The sequence below is a fragment of the Podarcis cretensis genome (genome assembly GCF_951804945.1).
Source record: "Podarcis cretensis genome assembly, chromosome: 8".
In the NCBI taxonomy this organism is placed as follows: Eukaryota; Metazoa; Chordata; class Lepidosauria; order Squamata; family Lacertidae; genus Podarcis; species Podarcis cretensis.
In genome coordinates, this window is record NC_137177.1 from 54,933,805 (window position 1) to 54,953,748 (window position 19,944).

Consider the following 19,944-nt stretch of genomic DNA (forward strand, 5'->3'; position numbering starts at 1 on the left):
CCAGAGTGGGTTAAAAAGTCCCTCTAACAAAGGGAGCCCTGGGAGGGGAATAGGGAGCGTTCTAACAACTCTCAACACCTTAAACACTTTAAACAAATTCAGCTCCCAGAATTTGGGGGGGGGGATGGGGGAACTGTGACTGTTGAAAGTGTTACCATAGTGCTTTAAATGTATGGTGTGAATGTGCCCTTAGTTACTGCTTGTTTGGAGCACAGGTGCAAGTGCCACATCCTCTTTCTCACCTCTTTCCAAAAGACAAACATGGTTCCACTGATTATAACGGTGGCTGACAGGAAGATCTTCAGAATCAGAGACCTGCTGAGAATCGTATCGGTGATGCTCCTTGGAGGTTGCTTGATGGCATCTTTGTCCACCGGTTCAACACCCAAACTGTTTGCCAGGCCCAGAAAAGAAAAAACAAAAAAACCCCAAGCCATTGTTTTATTAGCACAGATTCATTAGTTATTTTATTTTTCTGGGAATAAATTTGCAACTTGCACAAGGAAACCACAATGTAAAGTATTCAGTAAACGACCTGTACTGACCATTCTGTTTCCTCTGGAATCTCAGAGTTCTGTGACTCAAGGACATCAGTTGGGCTACAGCACTGTCAGCCCAGACAGCAAGCTGATTCCCAAAAGCCAGTCCTTACCCACCAAGTCCAAATGTCCACCTCAGAACCCACTCACTGGTCCAAACGGTTTGTCTCTGGTCCAACAACATTGCCTGATCTCCAGCATCCTTTTCCTGATTGGAACCAAGCTACTTTCTAACACACACACACAAACCAAATTTTGGCCCTACCACTAGACCTCCAAGGTTTCTTGGTCCAGGGCAGCAGAGAAGCCAGTGTCATCAGAGACAGAGTCTCCAATGTTGGATCTCCTTCTCCTGATGTCAGAGCTGTCGGAGAGGTAAATCTGCAGTGAGGTGCTCTCCCAAGAACCTTAAGTATTTTAGAAGAGAATTGTGAAGGCTTCCAGTGTGAATCCTGCCCCCCCTGCCAATCTTCCTGTGTCCTCACCTTTGTGCTGGGGGCCCATCCATTATGATATTGATCCACAGGATTTGCATAGCGTTGAGCGGGTTTGGCAAATTGAAGACTGTTGACAGAGCGATCAAACTCAGTGCCGAGATACTCCTGCCGTGAACACAAAGAGTGAGTGAGTTAAGTCTTCATGGATATTCTGTGGCCCCGATGGTAGTTGATTCTTATGTGGTTTAAGCAGTGGCGGAGGAAGCCACTTGGGCACCCAGGGCGGCGTGTGGTGCCCATAGGGGCAGGACGCTCTGTGGGGCCTCCAAGGAGTCTGCCTGCCTCCTCCCACTCAGCCGCCCTACAGCTGAGGGGGAGGCGGCGGGCGGACCATTTGGGGCAGCATGGAGCCTGCGGGCTCCCAAGCCACCACATCACTCCAGGAGGGACGTGTGGCTCGGACATGCTACAGGCTCTGCAGTGAGTGCCACCTGGCATTTTGTCACCCTCCTCAGTGATGACACCTGGGGCAGTCCGCACCCACTGAATCCCCCTTCCTCCACCCCTGGGTTTAAGTTAAGAACGACTTACGTGCTGAGCTGAAACCGAACAAAATTTTTAATGTTGTAAAAGATGCCCTTCCCTTCCTCGATTGCACTCCTGTTGAGGAAAAAGGAATAGTGTGTAAACTGATATCCATTTATGGGACAACCAAGCTCTGGATTTTGGGGGAAGCAGGAACTGCCAGTGCTGCTGAAAGGGCTCATCCACACTTTGTTTCTAAGCACAGCCAGGTCCATGGTTTCAAGCTCTATGTCTCAGCAACTTTTTCTCTTTGCTGCTTTCCCCAGGAAAACCTGCTCTTTAACACTGAATTGGAAGAAACAGCAGTTTGGGGTTTCCATGGACTGCCATTTGTTCCGATTCAGAGGTAAAGAGAAAGTGCCAGAGGGTCGTGGTGGTAGTGCTTGGACAGGGAGCTTTAAAGTGTTGACATGTGCCTAGGGACACAAAAGGGAGTCTGGATTAGCCCTAAGTGCAGAACAACCAGTGAGGCAAAGATGAATTGGCACCACGTATTTCACAGCAGGGGCAATGACGTCATTTCCTGAAATGCTGGTGGGAAGATAACGAGGAGGGAGCCAAGCTAACCTCTCTTGAGAAAGAAACCCACAATATGGGAGCAGCCACAGAAAAGACTCTCACTCTTTGGACCACCAACCATGCTTTTGATATTGATGGTCATTCGAGGGGTCCTACCAGCATGTGCGCATAGCCCTCATCTTGCCACAACCCAGCCCCTCCATCCAGCCAAACGACAACAATAGCAGGTCCAGGACGGAGGCTGTTTGTGCTCTGTGCTGTATGTCATGTTTTATCATGCTGGTTCTGTTTTCAGGTTAGAATGCTGTTGCTTGTGGTTTTGTTGCTAATGGTTTGCGCTCTTCTTCCAGAGAACTTATTTTAGGAGGTGTCTCATAAATATAGTGAATGAATAAATCAGCTTCCCCTGCTAAAACGAATATAGAAGCCAGAGCAAGATGAGAGACGCCGGGATGTCCGATGTGCCCCTTAAGAGCCACCTACATGATGGTTGAGAAGTCGTCATCGACAAGGATCATGTTTGCCGCCTCCTTGCTGACATCTGTGCCTGCCTGCCCCATTGCAATCCCAATATCAGCAGATTTCAGAGCCACTGCGTCATTCACTCCATCTCCCGTCATCCCCACGATGGCGCCGGTCTGTTGCAAAGCCTGTGAGAGTGGCAAATGGATTCAAAATTCAGCACATATCTATGTGGTATGATCTTGGCCTCTCCAGAATATAAAATGTCAAACGCAGTATTTTTCTAATTTTCAATAAAGAAAAAAAAGTAAATTGAAAACAAAAACAAAATGCAATACACAGGAAGACAATCTGGAGAGATTAGCCATTTAGAATTTGGGCTTTCAGCAGCAGTGGGAATTAACAATTCTAGCTGAAAGGATAAATGGGGATTGGTTAAGAAACAAGCTTTTATTAGGTATTATTTTGCTCATGCAATCAGTTTTAATTTAAGGATGCATCTTCATGCAAATGTGATCAGCAGGATCAAACCCAACCAATAATATGAAGAAGTGTTGAATGTTGCCAGGAAAATATCCAGACCAGCCAATCAGGGCACACATATATTTTTTATGCTGCCTGTAATAGTCCCAGGCCAGCCAATCAGGGTACTTACAGAGGCTCACTTAAATGAAGACATGCCTACACCTGATTACCACTTTCATGATCTTTACAATACATGACCAAAGTGACAAATGAGCAAATCACCCAACCCTCGAAGATCACAGCAAGTGGGAAATGACTGTGCTTGCCTAGACAATTGTACCATTGTCAACCAACAGGAGCAGCAACCACCAAAACAGAGAGAAAGGCAGGGCTCATTTCTCCCCTTCATGAGACAAAGGGATGTGGAAGAGTAGGGGGAAATGCACAGATAGTTTCAGGAAACATTGAATGCATTTCCACTGGCTATTTTTTTTTTAAGCAACTAATAAGTTTAATAAATAATAATGATGTAATTCACTGCCTAGTGCAGCCTTTTCCCTGCCAGTTGTTCTTCAGGTGTTACTGGGCTACATCTCCCCTTAGCTCCAGCCAGTGTGGCCATTGTCAGGGATGATGGGGATTGTAGTCCAAAGCATCCAGAGGACGCTGGATTGGGGGAAGCCTGGCCTAAACCAATGGATCCAGAAACTGGACTTTTCCAGCTGTATTTTGTGGTGGTTATTGCTAGAAGATGTAGTTCTGAGCACTGAAAGGCAAGGAAGATACACCTTGATTTGCAATTGCTGCTTCAGTTCTCCTTTATAGAAATTGATTCCCCGACTCCCTTATCTACGGCAAAGAACCAGCAGAGAATGATTCCCAGAACGAGTTGCAGGAAAAGAGAAGCTATAGAAGGAAAATGGTAATTTGAACAGAAGTGGGCAAATCAGAAGCAAAGTAGTGACCACCATGGTGCAGAAATCAGAACTAGCTTCTCTGGTAAAGGGACAGACTTGTGGCTTGTTTGGGGTCAGCAGATACCTTTATGATTTTAAGTTTGTGTTTTGGACTTGTTCGGAAGAAGATGGAAACCTGGATGATGAGGAGAGAGAGAGAGAAAGCAGATCTATGTGAGACGGCTGGGGTTTTACGAATGAGCACACACCATGCGTTTTGGAACCCCTTCAAAGCGCCATTACATTTTTGACAGTTGATGATAGTGCTGATTCTGTGGTGTTCTCCACTTCCTCCCCAGACATAGCTTTCATTTTCCCATTGCAGAGGCCAATATTTCGTCCTATGAAGGAAAGGGAAAGGATATGACTGACCATCCCAACTGAGGCAGAGATGGCATTTGACAAGGGATTTCTGGTAACTCTGACAGAAACATTCCACCAAAGTCTATTTCTAGGTCACCAAGTTGTCACCTAGCCTTGCCCCTGGAGCATCTTGAACAGCCAAAGGCAAATCCAGCCTTGTGGGAGCAGAGGTAGATATCTGAGATACAAAAATAAGTGTACAGCAAGAAGGGAAATGGGCCGTAGAGATAATCAGCTGCGATGTTCAGCGCGATACAATGAATTGTGCTTCAGTGAAAGCAGAACATAAGAAAAGTCCTGCTGGGTCAATGGCCCATTGAGTCCAGCACCCTGTTCTCACAGTGGATGACAAGATGCCTTTTGAAGTCTGCAAACAGGACCTGAGTATAAAAGCATCCACACCACTTGAGCTCACCAGCAACTGGTATTTAGAAGCATATTGCCTCTGACAGTGGAGAAAGAACATAGCCATTGAGACTAGCTGGCACTGGTAGTGTTATCTTCCAGGAATTTGTCCAAATTCTCCTTTGAAGTCATCTCAGTTGGTGGCCACCACTACTTTCTGCAGGAGCAATTTCGATCATTTAACTACATGCTGTGTAGAGAAGGCCTTCCTTTTGCCTTCGGCTTCATTGAATGGGCCTGAGTTCTGGTATTATAAAGGTAAAGGGACCCCTGACCGTTAGGTCCAGTCGCGGACAACTCTGGGGTTGCTGCGCTCATCTCACTTTACTGGCCGAGGTAGCGGTGTACAGCTTCTGGGTCATGTGGCCAGCATGACTAAGCCACTTCTGGTGAACCAGAGCGGCGCACGGAAACGCTGTTTACCTTCCCGCCGGAGCGGTACCTATTTATCTACTTGCATTTTGACGTGCTTTCGAACTGCTAGGTTGGCAGCAGCAGGGACCGAGCAACAGGAGCTCATCCCGTTGCGGGGATTCAAACCGCCGACCTTCTGATCGGCAAGCCCAAGGCTCAGTGGTTTAGACCACAGCACCACCCGCATCCCTTCTGGTATTATAAGAGAGGGCAAAAGAAAACAACCAACTCCCCACTAGCTGCTTTCTCTCCTTTGTGCATAATTTTATATACCTCTTTCACTTCTCCCTGCTTTACTTGTCCTTTCTCTAAAGCCCAAAGCCCAAAATGTTGCATGAAGGTGGCACGGTTTATCTTGCTCACCAATGGCGAGGGCTGTTTCCAAGGCATCTCCAGTTATCATTTTCACCGAAACACCCGACTCAATGAGGACTCGAACAGCTTCCTTCACTCCATGCCTTGGCGGGTCGATGATTCCCACAAGACCTAAAAATGTCAGCCTGCCCAGTTCTGGACCGGAAGCCAGGGCAAGCACTAAGAAGGAGCAGAAAAGTGACAACAGACCAGGTTATTTCACGCTGCCGCTCAGAAAGGGAAAGAGGCATAGCTCAGTGTAGAGAATCTGCAGAAGGTCCAAGGTTCTCTCCCCAACATCCCCAGGTAGGGCTCAGAGTGACTCATGCCTGAAGCCCTGGACGGACAGTGCCAGTCTGTGTAGAAGATGATATTGAGCTAGATGGACCAATGGTACGACTCTGTATAAGAAAGCTCCAGATGTGGTTGGACTACAACATGCGTCAGCCTCAACCAAAATGGTCAATGGGCATGGATGATGAGCATGCAGGCCAACAATATCTGGAAGGCATCAGGTTGGTTACTCCTAAGCTAAAAGAACACAAGCATGAAAATATACCAAGTCAAGAAGTGCTTGGTTCTTATAAGCCCAGGTGAGAGGTGTGTGTGTGTTCCCCAGGTGTTTCTGGAATGGGCAGAAACTACACTGCAGCATAAGATAGGAAGGCAGAGTGTAGCGGTACAGGCTCCAGGTGGCAATGTGGTTGGGCTGTGGCTCAGGGGAAAATGGTCCAACCTCCAGAATCTCTGTGTGGGGCTGCAAATGTCCCATACGGCTTAGGTCCAGACTATCTGAAGGACCAAATTCTCCCATATAGACCTGCCTGGACTCTGCGATCTTAAGCAGAGGCCCTTCTCTCAGTCCTGCCACCCTCACAGGCATGTTTCATGGGAACATGGGAGAGGGCCTTCTCAGTGGCTGGTCTCAGGCTTGGAATTCCTTTCCTAAAGAAGCTTGGCCAGGTCCCTCCTTGTTGTCCTTCTGCTTTTGGGGAACTGACTGCTTTTAAGGAAATAGTTCCTAATAGTATGGTTCCACCCACATTGTTCAATTGCTTTTTAACCATGACCTATTACATGTTCTTAGCTATGTGTGTTTTATCTGTATTTAATTTTTGTGATCCTCCTTGAGACCCAGAAGAATGTAAGGATGATACTGATGGCTCTTGAAGACGCATGGCTGGTCAGTGTCAACTGTTCTGAGCCAGAGGGACCAAGGGTCTGACATGGCATACGACGGCTTCCTCTGCCCTTCAGCATTCAGGTTTCTGGTGTTTGTGTGTGTGGAATAACAAGCTGGAAGGGATGCAGTCCGGATGCCCAGCTTGTCAACCCACACAAGACTCAAGCAAGCATAGGGGTGGAATGAGGTACACCCATGAACTGACCCCTCAGGCCAAGTGATCCCATGGTCTTCTCTTCCTGAACATAGACGGACTTCTGCTGCGGTGTCATTGGGAGTGAGATGCCGCCACTGTTATACATGGTGCAATGCTGCATCACTTCTTCAAAGGCCCCCTTCATAAAGTAGACTTCTTCTTGCCCCTATGAAATGAGGAAAAGAACAACTGAGGAAGGGCCATAGCCTAGAGGTAGAGCATCTTCTTTGCATGCAGAAAGTCCTGAGTTCAGCCCTCAGCACCTTCAGGTTGGGGCAGAGAGAGAGAGAGAGAGAGAGAGAGAGAGAGAGAGAGAGATATCTTTCTGGAACTCATCACAACAAATCTCTCTGTGTTGTGTTTTGCCTAGTTCTACCATTGGGACGCAGGTGGCGCTGTGGGTTAAAGCCTCAGCGCCTAGGGCTTGCCGATCGAAAGGTTGGCGGTTCGAATCCCTGCGGCGGGGTGCGCTCCCGCTGCTCGGTCCCAGCGCCTGCCAACCTAGCAGTTCGAAAGCACCTCCGGGTGCAAGTAGATAAATAGGGACCGCTTACCAGCGGGAAGGTAAACGGCGTTTCCGTGTGCGGCTCTGGCTCTGGCTCTGGCTCTGGCCAGAGCAGCGATGTCACGCTGGCCACGTGACCCGGAAGTGTCTCCGGACAGCGCTGGCCCCTGGCCTCTTAAGTGAGATGGGCGCACAACCCCAGAGTCTGTCAAGACTGGCCCGTACGGGCAGGGGTACCTTTACCTTTACCTACCATTTTCTAGATCTACATCAGGGGTCAGCAAACTTTTTCAGCAGTGGGCCGGTCCACTGTCCCTCAAACCTTGTGGGGGGCCGGACTATATTTTGCAGGAAAAAAATGAACAAATTCCTATGTCCCGCAAATAACCTAGAGGTGCATTTTAAATAAAAGGACACATTCTACTCATGTAAAAACATGCCGATTCCCAGACCGTCTGTGGGCCGGATTTAGAAGGCAATTAGGCCAGATCCGGCCCCCGGGCCTTAGTTTGCCAACCCATGATCTACATATTCCCCTTTCAGAGCTACAATCTGCCGAGTGGTTTAACAATCAATCCCTCTTAACAAGGAACTCTGGCAATCTTAGCTCTGTAAGGGGTATTTTAACAGCTCTCAGCACCCTTAATGAGCTACAACTCCCAGAATTCTTTGTATCATAGTGCTTTAAATGCCTGGTGTGAATCTGGTCTATTGCACCTACTGCAAAAATGTTTATGGAGTTTTTCAGAGTGACATAACACACACACAAACAGACAGGTTGATGATTTCCAACCATCAACGCCACACCATGTGTGATTAGAATGCTGGACTTGGATGGAAGAGACACGCAGGTTCAAATCCACTCTCAGCCCTATGACGTTCATAGGGTAATTTTGGGACAGGTACTCCAATTTCTCTGAGTCTAAGCACCTTCACAGGCTTCTTGTGAGAGTAAAAATGGGGTGAGTGAGTGAGGGAGAGAGAGTGGGTTAAAAATGTAATGTGTACTGACTGATCACAACTTGATTCTAGTGGCGTATCATTATTCTTTTTCTTTTTCTAAAAATAATCACAGATAACGAATAACGAAAAACAAGTTGCTTGCTTTTTACCTGTTTTTTCAGAGCACATTTGACTGCCATCCATTTCTGCTCTGAGCTAAATGGGATCTCCTTCTTCCTTATATAGATGTCTTTTATATCACTCAGTTCCATCTAAAAAAAAAGGGGGGGGGGGACGTGGAGAGAGAGGACCAGGGCTTTAGCACTTAGTAATTCTATACATACATGAGCGGTAGAGCTCAAAAGGAATGACTACCATTCAATTTGAAATCTGACAGGTTTTCATATGCTGAACGTTAACAATGAAATGCTTGTTGAAACCCTGAAGAGCTGCTGCCAGTCAATGCAGACAATACTGAGCTAGATGGGTGCAATGGTTTTACTTGGTTTAAGGCAGCATCTTGGGCTTCCAAGTTCTGATGTTTTTGAAGTGTGACTCAGGCAATATTTAAATACAGTTGCATGCTTCCCATTTGCCACATGGTAAGAAGCGGGTGGCACTGTGAATTAAACCACAGAGCCTAGGACTTGCCGATCAGAAGGTCGGCGGTTCGAATCCCCACGACGGGGTGAGCACCCTCGGCCAGTAAAGCAAGATGAGTGCCGCAACCCCAGAGTCGGCTACAACTGGACCTAATGGTCAGGGGTCCCTTTACCTTTACCTTTACCTTTACGTTTAAGAAGTTCTCAGGACATCATGATCTGTTTTCCCCCTTTCCTTTCCAGAGAGGGGTCAGTGGAAGCTTTTGGTGACCTTGCAATATTTGCTTTATTACAAATGAACAGGGATGGCAAACATTTGGCCCTCAACAACGGCTGTGTTCTACTTCCGCTGTTGGAGGCATCAACCCCATGTTCTGGGAGTCATAAGTGGAGGAAGCTGCTGTTGCGCTCAGTCCCTGCTGCAGGCTTCCCATACAAATCTGGTTGGCCCAGACTGAGCCAAGGGGCAGACCTAGAGGCTTGAGGCAACCTTCCCCCATGGGACGGAGGTATCCTCCCCATCTGTTCCCTTCAAAACACTCTAGAGGGATCTCCAGCTTTCAAGAGACCATTTCCTAACGCATTGATTGAACCATCACTCAGAGGTGTAGCTAGGGGAGGCGGGGGGGGGCACTGGGTGCCACACCGTGGGGATGGCACCGTGGGGCCTGCAGGGTGCCTGAGTCATGTGTCTGTCCTGGGAGTGACACAGTGGCTTGGGTGCCTACAGGCTCTGCGCTGCCCGAAACAGCAGAGTGGGGTTTGCATCTGCCTGCCGCCTCCCCCTCAGCCCCCTACAGCTGAGGGGGAGGCGGAAGCAAGGCTCCATGCAGTACACCCTGCCCCAGCTTGCTCCGTCCCATGGGCGGTTCACCCCACTCCTGCGTGCAGGGCATGCGTGCCACCCCAGGTGCCTGAGCAGCTAGCTACACCACTGCCGCCACCCAACCATCCCAGGCTATCAGTCACTCTTCCACTTAACAAAGGCGTGTCTCTAAGGATACCAGCTTGCCCAATGCAACACCTATATCAAGGACATGAAGGGAAACCATTTTTACTGTGCGACATAGTCCAAGAAGGTGGGTAGAATACCGTATTTTTTGGTCTATAAGACGGCCCATGTATAAGACACCTCCTATTTTGGGGTACGCGGGTGGCACTGTGGTCTAAACCACAGAGCCTAGGGCTTGCCCATCGGAAGGTTGGCGGTTCGAATCCCCACGACGGGGTGAGCTCCCGTTGCTCGGTCCCTGCTCCTGCCAACCTAGCAGTTCGAAAGCACATCAAAGTGCAAGTAAATAGGTGCCGCTCCGGAAGGAAGGTAAACGGCGTTTCTGTGCACTGCTCTGGTTCACCAGAAGCAGCTTACTCATGCAGGCCACATGACCCTGAAAAACTGTCTGCAGACAAACGTTAGCTCCCTCAGCCAGTAAAGCAAGATGAGCGCTGCAACCCCAGAGTCATCGATGACTGGACGTAACTGTCAGAGGTCTCTTTACCTTTTATTTTGGGGGACTCAGATTGAAGAAAATGGGGAGAGATGGCTGAGAGTATAAGATGCCCCCTAATTTTTGACATTATTTTTTAGGGAAAAAACCCCTAGTCTTATACACGGAAAAATACAGTAAATATTTCCACTGGGCACATTTCCTTACACTTATTTAGTTTTGAGGATCACTGCCAAGATCACTAAGTCAGGTTGCTCTCTGGCTGCCTTGGGTTTATAATACTATAATTCTGCTGTTGATAAATGGGCAGATCAGCTGAATGCTAAATTCTCTCTCTCATTTTTGGCAACCATGGTAAGATACCTTACCGGATCAGCTGAAGACTAAATCCTACCTTCATTTTTTGGCAACCTTGCTAAGCCATTACAAATTAAACAGAGCCGATTAAATCTAAAACTTAATAAGCACCCGGGGCTTGCAACAGCCACTCTACCTTCATTGCCAGGGCTATCAGGGCCCCTTCAGTCGGCTGCCCCATCACAGTCGTCTTCCTGATTATTGCATTGTTGGCAACACAGCCAGCCTGAAAGAGATTTGCTTCTTTGTGATATTTGTTGGGGAAATGAATCAAATGACTGTTAAGCTTAAACCCTGGGCTCAGAGATTGCTCAGTTGCAAGTGTGATGAGTTTGGGGGGCTGGGTTGAGTAGGCTGCATGCAGAGACACTTCTAACCTCTGGCTCCAGCAAGTGTTGTAAGGCAGGCTGATAGCCTGCCTGGGTGATGGGCCATTAAGGGAACAAAGGAAGTGGATCTGTGTGAGATGGTAATGGGTGCCCCCCCTCCATTCGTGGGTAGTTAGAAAGACAAATACAGAGTTGAGAGCAGAGAGTTTGGAGTGATGTGAGCTAGAAGAAAAGCTGGAGAGAGGGAAAGAGAGATTCTGTTAGAATCTAAGACACTGGCTAAGGGAGGAAGCAAGGCCCTCTTGGGGTGTTAATGCTGTGAACCCTTCCAGCATGCACTCAGGTTGTATATATGTACAAATAAGCCACATTTAATAAAGACACCCCGGTTTTCACTATGCCTCATTCCAAAAGAAACACAAACCCTGGATAAGCAACTGGAACTCCCACAATCTCTCATCGCTCGGAGATTGGGGTGGCGTGCAACACAAGCAAGGATTGGTTTGAAGTCTGTGGTGCCATCTTTTGGGCCGGGGTAGGAAACCTTTGGACCCTTGGCTTAAATTCCAAAGTCCTCTGCAAGTGATCAGGTTAGACATCTGCCAAGAGTGATCTGCCTGTTCCGTATCAGCTCAGTGGGTAGGGAGAGAAAGGGGAGTCAGAAAGAGAGAGAGAGAGAGAGAGAGAGAGAGAGAGAGAGAGAGAGAAGGGGTGGTCCTACCTAGTTTGACTCCCACCTACCACTGGTTCAGCCCCACTGCTTGCCAATACGCACCCTCCACCCCAGTTATTGCTGAGGCATGATTGCCCTTAGCAGTCAAAAGGTTGCCCACCCCTGTTCCATCAACACCGTAAGTCTTATCACATTGGTTGTTTAGCCCATCATGTCTACTCTGCTCCTCCTACGAAATAATAATAATCCTGGCAAATAACTTACCTCCACTAATTTCCCCACAGAGATGTTTGAAAATTCTTTGATGATTTCTCTGGAAGGTAAGAGACACACATCTCCTTCTCTGTTGTACCCAACCCCGCTCACCTGGAAGAACAGAAGACACCTGCAGAGGAGACCCAACTCTATGGCCAGCTGACATTATTTAATGTCGGAAAGAGGAGGGTACATTTGGAGACACGGATATCTTAAGGAACGCGGGCAGAAATACTGGCATTTATGGATTGAAGTTAATTGGCAAAGTGAATCAGTAGCCCACTGGAAGTGAAATTATGGGTTTATGAGTGATAATAAGGGAGAGGGTTTTTTCTTCCAGTTTTGGGCTCCCCATCTATGGAATACTTTCCTTATCAAGGCTCGTCTGGTACTGACATTAACATCCTTTGGGTGCCATATTAAGGCATGATTGTTCCCTCAGGCATTTGAGAGTAGATTATTATGATGATGTTTATTGCTCTTTCTGTGTGCTTTATTATTAAGCTTGATGGTTGTTTTAAATTATGTATGTCAATTACTAGAGATGTTTTGAATTAGGCAACAAATAAATCAGATTAATATTCATTTTATTTATTTTATATTCTGCCTCTCTCCTGATGCAGGACCCAAGACATTTCACAGCATAAATCACAGGCAACTGAAAACACATGACAAATGAAAGTATTTTCTTTAAAAAAGCAACCAAAAACAAATAAGTAACCCTACTTAAAACAGCACTGAAACCGTTTAAAAGCACATCACTACCCTTGTCATCTTATAAAAAGACAAGCTCAGAGTCCTATCAACCAAGGAGGCTTATAGGTTCAGAGTTGTCTTGTATTACAACTGACAACTTTGTCCAAAGCGCACATTCGCTGACTGTACCTCTGCCTTGAATCCATCTGAGGTGACGAGCTGAGTGACAGTCATTTCATTGGCTGTCAAGGTCCCGGTCTTATCAGAGCAGATAACATTGCAACAGCCTGAGGAGAAGAGAGGATTTGTCAGAACAGAGGTTGCGCTCACAGGCATGTGTGTGTGTGCGTGCTGCTAAGCATTCACATGTGCTGGATAAGAACCTAAGAAGAGACCTGCTGGATTAGACCAAAAGCCAATCTACTCCAACAGCAGATGACCATGGGAAGCCTGCAAGGAGGATCCCAGTGCCACAACAGCCCCTGCACCCGTGATTCCCTGAAAACTGGAATCTAGAGCATATACTGTTTCCAACAGTGGAGGTAGAACCACCATGCTTAGTAGCCATTGGTAGCCTTATCCTCCATGAAATTATCTAATGCTCTTCCAAAGCCATTCAAACTGATGGCCACCACTGCCCTTTATGGGACTGAATTCCACAGTTTAACTATGTGCTGTGTGCAGAAGCATTTTCTTTTGTCTGTTCCGAATATTCCAACATTTAGCTGCATTAGAATACCCATCATTCTAGTATTATGAGAAAGTGAGGAAAATGCCTCCTTCACATTAAATGAACGGGTGGAAACGATGACAGTGGAATCAGCCACAGAGTTAGCAAATCCAGTTTTGCTAACACCCACCCCATGACCCGCCTTGATGCGCACGCTGCTCTTACCTAGAGTTTCTACAATTGGCAGCTTCTTCACAATGACTCGTTTCTTGGCCATCCTCAAGACGCCCAGGACTAAGGTCACCGTGACCACGATGGGGAGGCCCTCTGGGATTGCAGCCACCGCTAAGCTGCACACACAGAATCATTTACCACTGGGGTTACACACCACCATCCTCACTAACTCCTGTAAGGAAGTATATGCAAGCATCAACTTGCTCCAGGGCCCTGATGCTGAAACACATTAAGACCTGCCTTTTCATGGGCCCTGGATGCCTCTTTCAGCACTTGAGCTTCAGGCTCAATTGCAGGAAGGACAGTAAAGCATCTGCAGAAGGCTCCACGTCCAGTCCCTGGCATCCTCAAGTAAGGCTGGGAGAGGCCCCTGTCTGACACCCTGGAGAGCCACTGCCAGTTAGTGTGGACAGTACACTGAGCTCAATGGAGCAATCATCTGACTCCACGTGAAAGGCTGCTTCCTTTGTTCCTATGCCCAGTGGAGCTTTGCAGACGACCATCGGAGGCAGGGCTGGTGCCAGCTTTGCAAAATGCAGAATGCAAAGCCTCATTTGGGCTTAACCAACTGGTCCAATTTCTTTGTATGTTGACTCTGAAGTACTCTCTCTTTTTCTGTCCTAAATCTCTGGCCAATTCATTGTATTGTATGATTCTGAGCTTTTTTATATATAACAGAGGAAGGAAAGGTTTTCCACCATAGGGGTGGGGGACTTTCCCCCTGCCCCACCCAAGGGCCACATTCGTTTGGGAGAAAATAGTCAGAACTTTATATCAGTGGGACGTGCACAACCCATTCTCTCTCTCTCTCATCCTCTCTCTCTTTCTCTCACACTCACTCGGTACACTTTGCTTTGCCTGCTACGGCAATTGTAAACAGAGCAAGTGAGACATCAGTCAGTCAGTGCAGAGGGTCTGGATTCCAGGGTCTAGTGAGTCAGATTTGGCTCACAAGCTGGAGGTTCCCCATCCCTGGTCTAGTATGAAAATACTTTTCTGCCTGCCATCAAAACACAGAAGTGTAGGGGCCAGATGGTCTGTTGGTGGAGAGCTCTGCAGCCTGTGTGCCACCACTGACAAAGCCCTGATCTATGCTTCAGGCGCAAATATCACTGAACAAGAGAATACAGAGCAAGGCAACATTCATAGCCCTTAAGGGACACAGGGACTGTGCAGGAAAAGAAGACAACTCTGGCTGGTCCACTTTAGTGTTACTTTTATTCCACAGCATCTGCCCTCCATTGACACTTGCCTGCCTTTTTTCTGTACCTAGTCTAAACCTTTTCCCTTCCAAGTCCTCAACCATTTCTCTTTATCTGTAGCGACTTTGCCACACATTGCTTTTATCGTGCCGCTGGGCAGTAATACAAACATTACAATCCTCTGATGCCAAGGGATCCCTTTTCCAGATACGTGAACAGATGGCACATGTCATTTGACAAGAAGGCGGCCTGCCATGCAAACTATAAGGATGTACAATGCCAGCCTTTAAACAACAAGGGAGATATGGCCAGCAAGGTTAATATTTGTACAGAGAGAAGCAAATGTTTCGTGGCAGGTATATTGGTGGGGAAGGGTGGGGATGCTGTGTCCACCCATCCCGTCATCAGCACATGCCCAAGTGCTTATGAAGCTCACCAGCTACAGGTATTAAACTCTTGGGTTCTGGTGCTACCATTTGTCCTGCTTGAAGAGCTATCTCTCCACTGCAGCTGACAAAAATGGTTGCAGCAGATTCTGATAGTTCAATCACCCTGTTGGGGAGTTTCCAAAGCATTATGTGGAATGGATTTTATTTTTTTAGGGCAGTGGCAGTGGCGAAGCTGCATGCTCCGACACCAGGGGTGGAGAACAGGCAGGGGCGTGGCTGGCGCACATCCCAGGGGCGTGACACGTATCCCAGGGGTGTGGCGCACGTCCTGGGGGCATGGCACATTGCCCGTGGGGGCCTAGTGCCTGGTGCAGTGGGAGGGTGCGCAGCATGTGTCAGGGTGTGTGTGGCCATGATGGTACCCCCCTCCCCAATGGGGCTAGGGACAGTGCACTACCCTGCCCCCCCTTTCCTTGGGCAGTGGGGAGATTTGCTGTTCAGAGTTTGAGGCTTCCTCCATGCAGATCAGGGGTCTTCCTGCTGGCCTACAGCCCCTCAACACCCTTGTTCAGAGGCCGGAGCAGCTAGAAGATGGGCTCCTTGGGTTTCTAGACTGGCTGTCTTACGGGGCTGGCCTGTCCATGTGACAGATTGAAGCAGCCACCTCAGGTGGCAGAATTTAAGGGGTAGGGAATGGGGCAATGCCCCCTCCACAGTTTGAGTCCTCACATGTTCTCCTAAACACCTGGAGAGGGCTCTGATTACAAACTAATCTCTTTCCAGAATCCACCACTGTTTGTACAACCTAATCAAACGTAATCAAAAGTCATTTAAATAAAAAAGAAATATAGTGTGTGTGTCTGTCTGTCTGTCTATCTATCTATCACAGTGTTTGGGGACCTTTTTCAGCTGAAGGGCCAAATTCCATTCTGGGCAACTTTCCGTGGGCCATATGCAAGGGAGAAGCAGGGCCAGAAGGAAATGCAGGTGGATAAATGAATGTAATTTCTAGGGTAGTTTCTGCACTCATCCCTCTCTATCCTCCAGCCAGAGAGGCAAGAGGCCTACTTCAAGGGCACATTCCAGCCAGGCAAAAACTGGAGGGTGTGAGGCAGGGCCAAGGAGGGATCATTGAGCCAGATAGCGAAGCCTGCAGAGCCACAATTGGCCCCCAGATCCTAAAGTTTCCCACCCCTGTTCAATCTAGAGATAGGCAGGAAATATACACACAGAATGTTTTTGATCAGCATATTTGCATTCTACTCTGTTCTTCTACTGTGACAATAAAATGTCCTTCCAGCTCTTACCTCACTCCAATGGTGAACATGCCAAGAAGATGCTTCCCCTGCAGCCAGCCAATCAGCATAAGGAAACCTTGCAGGAGAGGGGAGAGGAAAGAACAGAAGCTATCTTGATGGCACCACAGGCATGTTCAGGTACATACGTGACTGTCAGAGCTGCCCAAGGTCCCAGCTCACAAAGGACCAACGCCAGTTCTTGCTATATACAAAAGTCTTTATTAAGGTTCAGTTTCAATTTCAAAGCCGCGGCGCGCAGCTCTACGTCTCAACCCTAGACCGCTGAAGTTCCGTCTGAATCTCCTCCCCCCACACACCAGTTCAAGACCCTAGCCTTGCTCCACCTCCTCCTTTGCTCCTTTCTCCTCTGGGTCCGTCTGCCCGCTGGGCTGTCACCCTTTCTGGACTCTTCTGATGCTGATTCCCTGGATTCTTCCCCCTGCTTCCGGCGTGCTTTAGGACCTGGCTCCCAATCCGAGCTCCCTGTACATTTGAACTTGGCGCACGCGCCCAGCCGGCAACCTTCCTCCTGACCGTTACACTGCTCCTGTCACTGCTTCCCCCTTTGGGGGGGCTAGCTGGGTCTGACTCCCCCCCGTTCCCTCACTCAGCGATAGGGGCGTGGTCAGCCCTGACTCATCTTCTCTCCCCACTGGAGGGGAAGCCGGCCCTGACACGTGGGACTCTTCCCCCCCGCTACGCTCTGGTGGGGAAGCTGGTCCCGATCTCCAGCTGCTGCTTTGGGAGTCGCCGCTGGCCCCTTGCTTCTGGTGCGTCCCTCCCGGGACCCCCCTTGCCCTGGCCATCGGTGCCCCCTTCTGGGAATCTTCCGAATCGCTGGAGAAGTTCATGGAATCTCTCGGCCCACTGTCATACTCTCCTACGCTGCCCTCGGATTGTTCCCCTTCGCTCTCCGCCTCCTCTCTCCCCTGTGCCTCTGCTCCCGAACCCCTGACAGTGAACATGAAAATACTCAAAGTATGCACAAGGAGAAGGGTACAAACTAAGTTCAATGTGGTGTAGTGGTTCGAGAAGGGTTTCCCAAACTTGGGTCTCCAGCTGTTTTAGGACTACAGGTCCCATCATCCCTGACTACTGGTCATGCTAGATGGGAGTTGTAGTCCAAAAACAGCTGGAGACCAAAGTTTGGAAAACCCTGGGTTAGTGTGTTGGGACCTCAGGTCAGTCACATTTGCTCAGCCTAACTCTAGGCTTCTACTATACAAATCTATACTCTAGGAATGGGTGAAACTGTCCATTTTGTTTTTTTCTCATTTTTTCAGCCTTAATTTTGGTTCTCCACATTTCTGCACCAGTTTGGGGCTTCTTTGTTTCTAAAGTCCTCAGCACTGTGGCGTAAATCTCTCTTCACATACACATTTTAAAATGCAATTTTGCCTAAGGTACGGTATGTATTTTTGCAAGCAATTTCACCCAAATAATAATTTAAAAACCATGTTATTTCACCATCATATGGATAATTTGCCCTCGAACCTGCATTTTTGTACACATGACTTGGCTAGAGAACTGCACTGCAAAATTCAGAGAGCTGTGAATTTTGGAGGACAGCTGTGTTTCAGTTCGCATGTTGCACAGATTAAGTAACTTTGCCTTGAAATCTGACCTGAGCCAAATTTCTTCCCTGTCCCTGCTACACACATAGCGAGTCTCTCCCAAAATGATGGTCCCTTCTGATAAGTAGGAGCTAGTTCTTAAAACAGGCAGTAGGTCATTAAGGGGGGGGGGGAATAAAGTATTTCACAAAACTCACCAATGATGCCAAATGAAATGAGAGTAAGCTGTTTCCCCAGTTTGTCCATGTTTTTCTGTAGTGGAGTCTTGGGGGTCTTGATGCATTAATTGACAGCAAAGGGAAGAAAGAAAAACCCTCTTGAAATAGAACCCTCTGGATGTTCCCCTACTAAGAACTTGGTCCACTTTCCCCCAGACCCCTTCTCACCTCTTCTTCTTGCATCATTTTGAATACCTCCCCAAACTGTGAGTTTTCACCTGTTCCAATGACAATGCCCTGAACAAGCAGAAGAATGCAAAGAATAAGTTGCCTTTTTTCTTAGATTTTGATGGTATTCCCCAGAGTTGAAAAACTTTCCCCTGAATGACAGCTGGAGCCACAACGACCTGGTTTGTACATAATGCCAAGCCATGATTTATGTTAACCACAGTCAATAAACCATAATTAAAGCTTGGTTTACTACACACACACACACACACACACACACACACACACACACCTCTTTCGCATTACAAGAGATGCAAAGTCAGGAAGATGATCTGTAGCTTTCGAGTGATGATAGCTCCTTAATAGTTAAAGAGGAAGTCTGGGTTAGGAAGTCCCTATTTCCCTCACAGAACTGCTATTTCCCAGAGTTCCTTGCGAAGAGGGCTTGTAGTTCTGTAGGGGTGGGGAATAGGGGATCTCTAAACAACTCTCAGCATCCTTAACAAACTGCAGCTCCTCTTTGTGTGAAGCCACGGTTGTTTAAAGTGGTATCATATTGCTTTAAATGTATGGTATGAATGTGGCCTTAAACAGCTCCACAAAGCTGATATTAGCCATATAGGCGAACAGCCAATCCCTAATGGGCTACTTTGATAGGTGGGCCAGTATTCTCATGTCACATGACTTCCTTTGTTGTGGGCATGACTTGAATTTGTTGTTTTTGTGTGTGCGCCTTTGCAAAGTGCCGGATTGTAACTGCATGGAAAAAAGCAGGAGCACACAGGTTTAGATTTGCTGCTGCCAGTACATACAACAAGCTTATGAATAATTGCCTAATGATGGGCTACTTACAGCTAGCGAAAGAAGGTTATTTACCACTCACTTTGCCTTTGCCGTATCGTACTAGAGTTCCCATGAATGCGACATTGGTGAGGGTCATCAGGTCTCCAGCTTCTGCTAAGATGCCATCATTCTTGCTGCAGGGCTCTGCTTCCCCCGTGAAACTGGATTCGTCCACTAAGAGATCTGTAACCTGACAAAACAGTGGATAAATGGAATCCCATTAATTCCATCCCTTTCCTGTTTTGGTGCTACACTCCCATTCCTCATTCATTAAGGTTTAACTTGGAGATTTGATACAGTTAATTCTGGAACTGGAGCATGTGCAGATTGGCACAGTTTTCAGTTATTTTTGCATATCCACCCCCCTGCAAGCATCAGTAGAATGCTGCCCCCCGAAAAGCAGTCACGTGATTCCATACTACAAAAACATGCCGCAAAAATTGTCTTGAAGTCATCAAACACACAATTACATCCTTTTCATCGAGTTTTCTCAACACACCTAATGAGCATCCTTAAGCGGGGGGGGGGGGGGGGGGGCTTTGCCTAGCACAGAGCAAGTACCAGGCGAGATTCTCTGGGGAGAGCATTCTGCAATCTGAGTCCCACCACCAAGAAGGCCCTGTCTCTGGTTGCCAGTTACCACACCTCAAATGACAGGGTCAA

At 47.8% G+C, this 19,944-nt stretch overlaps 1 protein-coding gene across 1 annotated transcript in view; it reads right to left on the reverse strand.

The window, feature by feature from the left end:
• ATP2C2 (ATPase secretory pathway Ca2+ transporting 2) overlaps window positions 1–19,944 on the reverse strand; it is a 38,545-nt gene that overhangs the window by 3,960 nt on the left and 14,641 nt on the right. Inside the window, exons 8-24 of the mRNA XM_079988753.1 lie at window positions 19,322–19,471; window positions 18,439–18,507; window positions 18,250–18,325; window positions 16,488–16,554; window positions 13,581–13,705; window positions 12,875–12,972; window positions 11,999–12,100; window positions 10,869–10,958; window positions 8,496–8,597; window positions 6,888–7,044; window positions 5,509–5,679; window positions 4,207–4,304; window positions 4,049–4,099; window positions 2,564–2,730; window positions 1,568–1,636; window positions 1,025–1,141; window positions 243–390 (exon numbers count right to left, since the gene is read on the reverse strand). Coding sequence (XP_079844879.1) covers window positions 243–390; window positions 1,025–1,141; window positions 1,568–1,636; window positions 2,564–2,730; window positions 4,049–4,099; window positions 4,207–4,304; window positions 5,509–5,679; window positions 6,888–7,044; window positions 8,496–8,597; window positions 10,869–10,958; window positions 11,999–12,100; window positions 12,875–12,972; window positions 13,581–13,705; window positions 16,488–16,554; window positions 18,250–18,325; window positions 18,439–18,507; window positions 19,322–19,471 — 1,857 coding nt within the window. The remainder of the gene's footprint in view (window positions 1–242; window positions 391–1,024; window positions 1,142–1,567; window positions 1,637–2,563; window positions 2,731–4,048; window positions 4,100–4,206; window positions 4,305–5,508; window positions 5,680–6,887; window positions 7,045–8,495; window positions 8,598–10,868; window positions 10,959–11,998; window positions 12,101–12,874; window positions 12,973–13,580; window positions 13,706–16,487; window positions 16,555–18,249; window positions 18,326–18,438; window positions 18,508–19,321; window positions 19,472–19,944) is intronic.